Genomic DNA, 9,855 nt, shown 5'->3' with positions numbered 1-9,855 from the left:
CCCAAGATCCCGAGAGGAGAATGGAGGAGAAGGGATTGCGGTGTGGCCATCCCCCCTGGGGGGTGATTCTCACTTTCTGTCTCTCTCTTTCTGGTGAGTGCACGCACCCTATAGCAAAAATCTCTCCAAGAAAAAAAAAGTTAAATCTTTAATATAATTCTTATATATAAACAAAGAAGAAAAAAGGCCTGATGAGACAGGAATGGACTCTTGCCCCCATCCTTTTTAAGCCCCCTGCTCGAGCAGAAATGTTGATGGGTACCCATAGTTGAGGGTAAAGGAGAGGAAAGAATAGTAAGTAGGTCAGAAGGAGGGAGGGTGTGATTTAGGTTGATGGCTCTCATTCTCCTTCTTTGTCCAGAGTACCTGAACTATGAGGATGGGAAGTTCTCTAAGAGCCGGGGTGTGGGAGTGTTTGGGGACATGGCTCAGGACACAGGGATCCCTGCTGACATCTGGCGCTTCTATCTGCTGTACATTCGGCCTGAGGGCCAGGACAGTGCCTTCTCCTGGACAGACATGCTGCTCAAGAATAATTCTGAGCTGCTTAACAACCTGGGCAACTTCATCAACAGGTAAGACTTGGTGAGGGGTCAGAGTCTGCAGATGAGCTGCAGGAAGGTGAATTCTCCCTCAGGAGGTGGGATGTGGAGAGAACCAGTAGGTGGGCAGGAGGCTGTGAAGGACGGAAAGGACAACATGGAAAGTTCTCCCTCAGTTCGGATCTGCTGCTAGCATTACATATGCCATGTGTACTTGAGTTAGCAGCTCTAGAGATGTGATTTAACAAAGTGGGCCACAAGATAAAAACTTGGCAAATTATATTATTAATGTTCTTTGTAGAATTGGAAATATTTTCTCCTAGCAGAAAAGGTTTCCTGTAGGCCACTGAAAAGGCTGGCTGAAGAAAAGAGTCATTCTAGTGTAGGGACAGGAAGCTTCTGTTGTGTTCTTCAGTCTTTGCTACTTCAGGCTCATGATCTATTATTGGTTCCTATCTCAGCTATTCAGCGAACTAGATAAATATCCTCCATGGCTTTACTACTACCTCAAATTATTTGGACTTGGAGTTGAGACCGGGAGCCTTTCGTGTAGTCCTCCTACCAACCCCTTTTTTTATGTTTGGTCAGTACCACACTTTGATAGTCCTTACCTGAGTTTTTTGTGTTTTTACTTGCTAGAGAGCATGTATGATCACCAGAAAGAGCATGCATCTCTTACCCAAAATGGGAGTCATGCTGTAATCCCTTTTCCTCCATTTCTCCCTCCCATCAGGATTTTGGGTACACATGTATATATACCCAGCATGTTTTTCCAGTTGCTGGCATAGGGACTAGAACCACTGTTAGCTATATGGAATTCATCTTTCTATGCACAGCACTTAAACACTGTGCTATGGGGCCAGCCCCGTTATTAGAGTATTGAATAGCGTTTATCACATTATACACACACACACACACTTTTTTTTTTTAAGATTTTTTACCATAGGGCACATACACTTGCTGGAGATAGAGAAGTGAGAAATGACCACATGGAGGGATGACCACACCACAGTCCTCCATTCTCTTTGGAATTTGGGCACGCATGCCCAACACACATGTGCCCAGCATGCTTTTTAGCCATGGGCCTGGGACTCAAACCGTAGAATTTGCCATGTGAGATACAGTGCCTTTTTTTTTTTTTCTTACAGTTATTTAATTTTATTTATCATCATTAGTATTATCTCCGAATTTGCTACAGGACACATTTGCTCAGCAGACAGACAGAGAGAGGAAAGTGAGAAAACAAGTCATCAGGTCCAGAATTTGAACCATGGTCACCCATTTGGGAGTCCAGTGCCTCAACCACCATGCCACCTGCTGGCCCTGGGATGTAGTGCTTTAATCACCATGCCACCTGCTGTCCAAAAACAATATATATATATATTTTTTTTTTATAGAGGTTTTTGCTATAGGGCACGTGCGCTTGCCAGACAGAGACAGAAAGTGAGAAATCACCCCCCAGGGGGTGGCCACGCCGCAATCCCTTCTCCTCCATTCTCCTCTGGGATCTTGGGCACGCATGCACACGCACCCGGCGTGAGTTTTAAGCCAGCGGGTCTGGGACGTGAACCGCGGTCGACTACGTGGGAGTCCAGCGACATAGCCATTACGCTAACTGCTGGTCCCTAAAAACATAATATATTTTATTTTAACTTCATTCTGAGTAGTCACTTACTAAACATATACTTGCTTGATTTTATGTACAGAGCCATAATCTTAAGGGAGAAAGAGAACAGAAAATTAGTGTGTTAAGCTTTTGCTTTTGAGCTTGAGAGAACCAGATGGTATCATTCCAGGTTGGAATTCTGAGGGATTGTAGATTTGTGGGAATTGGGTCAAACATCTATATGGATACTGGCCGTAACTCCTCCATCCTCTTGTCCTTCCCTATGCTCATCAAGAGCTGGGATGTTTGTGTCAAAGTTTTTTGGGGGATATGTTCCTGAGATGGTGCTCACTCCTGACGATCAGCGCTTGCTGGCTCACGTCACCCAAGAACTCCGGCATTACCACCAGCTGCTTGAGAAGGTTCGGTAAGTCACCTAGACCTCTCTATTATCTCTAATCTGCTGTCATGTTCAAAGCCTCGTACTAGACCTCATAGGACCTTATGCCTTGGCTTGCCTCCTGTTCCCAGGATCCGGGATGCCTTACGCAGTATCCTTACCATATCTCGACATGGCAACCAATACATTCAAGTGAATGAGCCCTGGAAGCAGATTAAAGGCAGTGAGGCTGACAGGTAAGTAAGGGGTAGGGGTAGGGCTGGCTACAGAAATAAAGTAGCTGGTTGGCTGTGTCCTGGAGGTCTTGACTGTGCTCTCTTCTTCCCTAGGCAACGGGCAGGCACAGTGACAGGTGTGGCAGTGAATATAGCTGCCTTGCTGTCTGTCATGCTTCAGCCTTACATGCCCACAGTTAGTGCCACCATCCAGACTCAGCTGCAGCTCCCACCTCCAGCGTGCAATATCCTGGTCACAGACTTCCTGTGTACCTTACCAGCAGGACACCAGATTGGCACAGTAGGTCCCTGAGAGTTGGAAGAGCCAGCCTCTCTTAAAATTCATCCTTCTGTCATGCAGCCTGTACAGCCTTTGGGGTGGGGTGAGAAAAGGCCTAGCAGCTCCTCAGCTTTACTTTGGGCATGAGACTTTTACCACTGTTCTCTGAATCTCTCCCCAACTCCTACCTACTCTGCACTTAGGTTTGTTTCTGATAAAAAGTCCATGCTATTGGTTCAACATGCCCACTGTTACCTGTATGTCCTCCATGCACATAACTGGTCAAATGTTGATCACCTAGTCTCCATGATACCAGTAGGCAGTGGGCAGGGAGGACACAGGGATAGCCATTTTTGCCTTGACACATAAGAAAATACATACATGGGACCAGCAGTTAGCGTAATAGCTATGTCGCTGGACTCCCACATAGTCGACCGTGGTTCGAGTCCCGGACCCAGTGGCTTAAACTCATGCCGGGCGCATGTGCGTGCATGCCCAAGATCCCGAGAGGAGAATGGAGGAGAAGGGATTGTGGCATGGCCATCCCCCCTGGGGGGTAATTTCCTGCTTTCTGTCTCTGTCTGGCGAGCGCACGCACCCTATAGCAAAAACCTCTCCCAAAAAAAAAAAAAGATTATTGTGGAAAATACATACATCCCTAAACTTCTGGATCAACCTAGCATCATTAAATAGCATAAGTTATCTTTGGTCCTATTAATAGCTTTCCCCAGTGAATGCTATTGATTTTTCTGATTTTTTTTTTTGCTAAAATCAGTTATTTATTCAATGTTATGCTAACAAATCTAAAACATACTGTGACTTCCTAAGTGTCAGAGTTTGAGGCTAGGGAGGGCCTCTGTAGAGCCTGACAGAATTAATACCTAATCAGTGAATGATTCTGGGATTCTTTTTTCACAGGTCAGTCCCTTATTCCAAAAGCTGGAAAATGACCAGATTGAAAGTTTGAGGCAGCGCTTTGGAGGGGGCCAGGTGAGAAAGCTAAAGACTATGCTCTCACCCAATAGCCACAGTGTCACCTCCCTAGTTTCCCTACGTAATCCTCACTCATCACTCTTTTATCTTTTGGCCCTGCTGCTTCCTCACTTCTAGTTTTTCTTTCCTATCTTAGCTAGAAGAGTCCTTGGAGTTAAAGGTAATTACTTTTCCTCAAAAATGTTACATAAAACTGCAGGTCAGCGGAATTTACAGTAGCCCATGTTAACTCCATTGTTTTCCCTAGGTGAAACCATCCCCGAAACCAGCAGTTGTAGAAACTGTTACAGCAGCAGGGCCACAGCAGATACAAGTGCTCATGGAGGAAGTAACAAAACAGGTATGCCGCTTAAGGCCCACAGGAGACTGGAAACGCTGGTCCTACATAGGCCCTTTCCGGGCTCACTTTATTCTCCCTCCCCTGCTTCTAGGGCAACATTGTCCGTGAACTGAAAGCACAAAAGGCAGACAAGAACCTGGTTGCTGCGGAGGTGGCTAAACTCTTGGATCTAAAGAAACAGCTGGCTCTAGCTGAGGGGAAACCCCTTGAAGCCCCTAAAGGCAAGAAGAAAAAGTGAAAGAACTGGGCTTATAGAACATCACTTTAATAGATACAGGCATTAATAAATAAATGTATGCTCTCTATGTACAAACCAAGAAAGACCCGACCCTTTTGTCTACCCAAGCCTTCTCCCTACTGAATATGTGGTGGGGGGGGGTCACATCATTGGCACTGGTGAGAAGTGGTCAGTAGCCACTTCTGGGAAAGGAAAGGCAGGTAGTGGCCTGAATGAGGCGTGACGGTCCCAGCTGTTAGCTTTGGTGCAGATTAACCATTCGGTCAATCAGAGCTCGGCGAGTTGCCTCTACCTCCCTGGTCAGGCGCTCGATTTCCTGCTTGAGGCGTTCATTCTCTTCAGCTAGCTGTGCCACTTTCCTTTCATTTTCCTGTTCTTTCTCCTTCATGCGCTGCTTTCCAGCCCGGGCTGGAGACTGGCCACTCTGTTTCCGTTTCCTGGTTCTTCCTTGGTCTTCCTCCTCTTCCTCCTGAGCCGGGGAACTCTGACTGGAACTCTGACTGGATTCCGGAGAACAAGGGCTCTGAGAGGTACTTGTGACCTCTGCTGGTCCTGGCTCCTCAGTCAGCCAAGCCAGAGAGGCAGGGTCAAGAGTGGTGAAGGTTTTTGATTCTTCCTTCAAAAAAAAAAAAGAACAAAAAAAAGAATAGATAATAGTTGAGAAGATAAGGCACTCAACCTCTACCCTCCTCCCGAGCTTTAGGCCTGGCATTCTCACCTCTTTGTTTCCAGGGGGTGAGACATAGGTACCCCCATTTTCATCTGAGGACAGGACCTCCTGCAGGTCCTCATACCAGGCTTCCAGCTCCCAGCTGGACAGTGTCCCAAAGGAGAAGGGCAATGACTCAGCTGCCATCTCTGCAGTCAGATCAGGTCTGCAAAAGCACATACTCAGGATAATGGGGAGTGGGTGGAACAAGCGCCCCATAGCAAACCATCTAGACCACATGTTGGCAACTGATCTGCTGCCTGTTTTGCAGATAAAGTTTTACTGGAGCACAGCCTCATCCAATCATTTACATATCGTTTATGGCTGTTTTCATACAACAAAGGCAGAAATAAGTAACTGACACACTACACGGCTGTTATCACCTAGAATACCATCTAGCCCTTTAATATTTGCCAACCCCTAGTCTATATTAACCTTCCTCCCCTGCTTTTTGCCCAGGTCTTGAAGAAACAAAGTGTTTGGATATATACTTTTCTTTTTTTTTTTAAAGTTTTTTCTTTCTGCCATAGGGCATGTATACTTGTCAGAAAGAGACAGAGAAACATAGAAAGTGAGAAATCATCCTGAGGGGGAATGGCCACACCACGATCCCCTCTCCTTTCTCCTCTTGTGATTTTGAGCATGGATGCACCCACGCCCATCATGATTTTCAAGTTGTCAGGTCCAGGGCTTGAACTGCGGTGGGCTATGTGGGAATCCAATAACAACCACTGCACCACCTGGTGGCCTTAGCTATCCATTTCTATAGGGTCCTAGTAAAGTCTCAACTCCATTTAGAAACTGTACTAGTAGTTTCCAGGGGTAATCACTAGGCCATTTGTGTTTCTCTTGTGTGGGGAACTTGGGCAAATAGTCCTTTGGGTCAGTCTGACTCTAATGAGAGTTGAGGATTGGAAAGATAAACCACCTGCCTTTGTTAGGGCTTTGAGAGACAGCTTTCAATTAGGGCATGCTCTAAGAATAGTGATTTTTGTACCTTGTTAGGGGCAGACCAGGAGGATATAGACATGGCAGCAAAAGCTTGCTTAGATTAAAAAATCTCCTCTCCCACCTTTTTAGGCTTTCTCATAATTTCTTAGGGTCCCAGCAAAGAGAGCCTAAGCATCTCTTAGCAGCACTCTTAGGACTTAATTTTGGGAAATGGTTAAGTTTACCTGTTTTCAGGTATGGTGATGTATGAAGATACACTTCCTTCTGGAACACTGTGGGGAACAAAGATGAATGTTAGCCACTTTTGGAAAGGGAAGAGGGTTCTTTTACATTTATCTCCAACCTCCTAGTCCTTTCTTACTCCTGGCCTTGTAGTGTATGGACAGTACTAGCCATTTTCAAGGACAGAGGAGAACTGACTTCTCTTATTTTTAGTTGCTGACATTTGTAGTCCTGATTACATAATAGTCAAGTCCTGGCCAACTCAGCTTTCTTTAAATCCAAGACAGGCCTCAGACCTACTAGGGAATGGACTACACTACGAGGAAGGGAACAAATCAAAGCGCATTTTTCCTAACCGCATTCCCAGGATGACATCCTCCAAATGAACTTTTGCCTTTTTTTTTTTTCCTTTAGAGAGATTTTTGCTATAGGGTGCATGCGCTCATAAGAGACGGAAAGCAAGAAATCGCCCCCTCCCCAGGGGCAATGGTCATGCTGTAATCCCTTCTCCTCTGGGGATTTGGGCATGCACGCACATGTGCCTAGCACGTTTCTTCCTTTTTTTTTTTTTTTTTTGAGAGATTTTTGCTATAGGGCATGTGCGCTTGCCAGAGACAGACAGAGAGACAGAAAGCAGGAAATCACCCCCCAGGGGGTATGGCCACGCTGCAATCCCTTCTCCTCCATTCTCTTGGGATCTTGGACATACACGCACCCAGCGTGTTTTAAGCCACTGGGTCCAGGACTCGAACCGCGGTTGACTACGTGGGAGTCCAGCGACATAGCCATTACCCTAACTGCTGGTCCCACCCAGCGTGAGTTTCAAGCCTCCAAGTCCGGGACTTGAATCAAGGTCGACTATGTGGGGGAGTCCAGTGACATAACCATTATCTGCTGGTTCCCCAAATGAATATTTCTGGCCTGGATCTTACCTGGGGCCTCTAACCCTGCTGTTTCCTGCCATTTCCTGCCATCCCCCTTTGGATGTTTAATAAACATCTCAGACCAGATCGCCCAAAGACAAATTCCTTTTTTTTCCTGCTGCTCTTCCCCTGCCAAGGTCATGCCCATCCTACTATATAGTAACTCCAGTTGCTTAAGCCAAAAACCTTGGTGTCATTCCTCTGATTACTCTCCTTTCACCCCAACATCCAATCCAAAAAGTGCTAGTAAATTTCAGCCTACTCTAAAAATGCCAAGAATCTATTTCTCACCAGTTCCACTGTTTCCCACCTAGATCATCTTACCATCATTTCTCTCCTGGCTTACTGCAGAAGCCATCCTGGCTGCAGGTCTGTTTCTGCTCCTGCCACCCCCTATTAGTCTATTCACACTACAACAGTCATAGTGAGCCTTTTAAAACTTGGAGTCAGGCCACTCTGCTCAAGACCCTCCAATACCTTTGTATTTGCTACTAAAGGCTAACATCTTCAATGCCTTTTTATTTTTTTATAGTTTTTTAAGAAGTTATTTTATTTACTCTTATCATTATTATTTTAAATTTTACTACAGGGAACCTGCACCCACCACAGAAAAAGAAAGTGAGAGAGCAAGCTGCCTGGTCTGGTCCTCAAACCACAGTCGGCCATGTGGGAGTCCAGTGCCCTAACCATACCACCTGCTGGCCCCCCAAAAACCTTTTTAACAACGCTGTGTACAGTCTGCTCCTGCCCTGCCGGTGTTTCCATCAACCACTCTCCCTGTTGCTTACAGCAGCTCACTTGCCTCTTCCTGAAATACCAGGCATGTGCCCATCTCTGAGATGGCATTTTTTTCTGGAAAGCTTTTTTTCTCACCTACCTGCAGTCTTACTGCCTCACCTTCTTGGGGTCTTTCATTTAAATGTCACTTTAGCTAAGTCTACCCAATGTAAAACCACAACCCCCCCCCACCTTCAACATTCCCTATTCATTTTCCTACTTTAGTTTCCTCCATGTTAATTATACTTTGTTTACTTGTATTCTCCCACTGAAAAGCTAGCTCATGAGAACAGAGTTTTTTGTTTCCCCCTCCTGTTCATGGATGTACTCTGGGTCCCAAATTATTTAGTGCCTAGTAGGTGCTCATTAATTGTTAAGAAATGAAGGAATGAATGGATGATCCCCTCCCCAATCACTTTCTCTTACAGGGAAGGGAGGAGTAAGCCCAGAGGCAGCATGGCAGCTGCATACCCTGGAGACTGGAGATGCAATATCACCCTGAGTGTTTCTCTGCAGAGCTGTTCTCTCTGGGGAACTCTCCCTTGCCTTCCAGTGCGTGGGACAGGGCTTTCATCAGCAGTGGAGCCCTAGGCCAAAGGGCTGCAGAGCCAAACAGGGGGCCGGCGTGATGCAATGGTTACACAGAGGTTGGATGGGGGAAGGAGGCCGGGACCAATCTCACAGGAAGGACAACATGCTAAGAAGACCCTAAATGGCTTCCCACACTTCAGAGATGCGGTTGCTCCCTTGTGCGGAGGACCAAAGACCTCTGGGGAAAGGGAAAACTCATCTATTCCTGTGCTTCTGCACCCCTCCTGCCTAAGGCTTATGGGTCTATCTCAAGGTGCAGTCCTCTGCCGGGTCCAGGAGCCCCCAGCTACAGAGGTGGCCAGGCTGATTCCCGGATCCAAGAGCCCCCAGCGATAGAGGTGGCCAGGCTGATTCCCGGATCCAAGAGCCCCCAGCGATAGAGGTGGCCAGGCTGACGCCCGGATCCAGGAGCCCCCAGCTACAGAGGTGGCCAGGCTGATTCCCGAGGCGCTGCAGCTGAGACAGAATGGGGGTGGGGTAGGGGGAATGTCGCTGGCAGTGCAGCAGCGGAAACGGTCTGAGCCACAGTCACCCAGGCTTCTCCCTGCAGGGGTGTGTCCTACTGCCTGGCCTCCCACCCGACAGCCCAACGAGGTGGCCCGGAGTTGGCAACCGGAAAAACTAACTTCCCAAGGGCGGCCAGGGTCCCTTCCCTAGTACTCCAGAGCAGGGCCTATGCTTCGGGAAGGGGCGGGGTGATGCTGTCGGGTGAAGCAAGAGGAGTTTGTTAGCACTTCTCCCCAATATTGAATATTTCCCATCCTTCCCTGGGACGATCCCTAACTTATCTGTGGAAGGGGGTGGGCACTCATCCTAAAGATAGACACCCCACTTCTGAGAGGACGCCTGATGTTTGCGAAGATGAGAGAGTAAAAAGGGTTGATGGGGAATCAGTACTCGCCTCTCTCCTCAGGTTCCGGCTCTTATTTTGGCTTGCTTGCTGCCACCCGCTCATCTTCAACATGATATGCTCTATGCCTTAGACTCAAGCCTCTGACCCCCGGAGAGAAGAGCAGGGCTCTTTTACCACCGCCTTCCCCTCCTCTCAGGGGCGGGATCCAGAAGTCT

The 9,855-nt window shown here is 47.3% G+C and overlaps 2 protein-coding genes across 3 annotated transcripts in view; one reads left to right on the top strand and one right to left on the bottom strand.

The window, feature by feature from the left end:
- Window positions 1-4,685, top strand: part of MARS1 (methionyl-tRNA synthetase 1) — a 24,333-nt gene extending 19,648 nt beyond the window's left edge. Inside the window, exons 15-22 of one of the 2 annotated variants that reach the window (XM_006171896.3) lie at window positions 362-575; window positions 2,444-2,575; window positions 2,680-2,784; window positions 2,878-3,064; window positions 3,962-4,033; window positions 4,173-4,196; window positions 4,284-4,376; window positions 4,468-4,685. In XM_006171896.3, the coding sequence (XP_006171958.2) occupies window positions 362-575; window positions 2,444-2,575; window positions 2,680-2,784; window positions 2,878-3,064; window positions 3,962-4,033; window positions 4,173-4,196; window positions 4,284-4,376; window positions 4,468-4,614 (974 nt within the window). In that variant the 3' untranslated portion in view covers window positions 4,615-4,685. The remainder of the gene's footprint in view (window positions 1-361; window positions 576-2,443; window positions 2,576-2,679; window positions 2,785-2,877; window positions 3,065-3,961; window positions 4,034-4,172; window positions 4,197-4,283; window positions 4,377-4,467) is intronic. The other variant, XM_006171897.3, reaches the window with a different exon arrangement.
- On the bottom strand, window positions 4,621-9,809 carry DDIT3 (DNA damage inducible transcript 3). Its single transcript, XM_014585575.2, has 4 exons — window positions 9,689-9,809; window positions 6,499-6,546; window positions 5,333-5,489; window positions 4,621-5,230 (listed from the first exon to the last, which is right to left on the bottom strand). The coding sequence occupies exons 3-4, from the start codon at window positions 5,468-5,470 to the stop codon at window positions 4,850-4,852; spliced, it is 519 nt and encodes a 172-aa protein (XP_014441061.1). The 5' UTR covers window positions 5,471-5,489; window positions 6,499-6,546; window positions 9,689-9,809; the 3' UTR covers window positions 4,621-4,849.
- Between the last annotated feature and the right edge of the window lie 46 nt (window positions 9,810-9,855).

The sequence above is a fragment of the Tupaia chinensis genome, unplaced genomic scaffold (assembly GCF_000334495.1).
Source record: "Tupaia chinensis unplaced genomic scaffold, TupChi_1.0 Scaffold150006_1, whole genome shotgun sequence".
NCBI lineage: Eukaryota > Metazoa > Chordata > Mammalia > Scandentia > Tupaiidae > Tupaia > Tupaia belangeri.
The sequence above is the reverse complement of the archived record's forward strand: the minus strand, read 5'-3'. Positions and strand labels throughout refer to the sequence as shown.

Bases quoted from the DNA above. Each gene is read 5' to 3' on its own strand.
- DDIT3 (XM_014585575.2), bottom strand. From the start codon at position 5,470: ATGGCAGCTGAGTCATTGCCCTTCTCCTTTGGGACACTGTCCAGCTGG. The intron at 5,231-5,332 runs GTGAGAATGCCA...TTTTTTTTGAAG, and splicing joins CACCCCCTGGAAACAAAGAG to GAAGAATCAAAAACCTTCAC.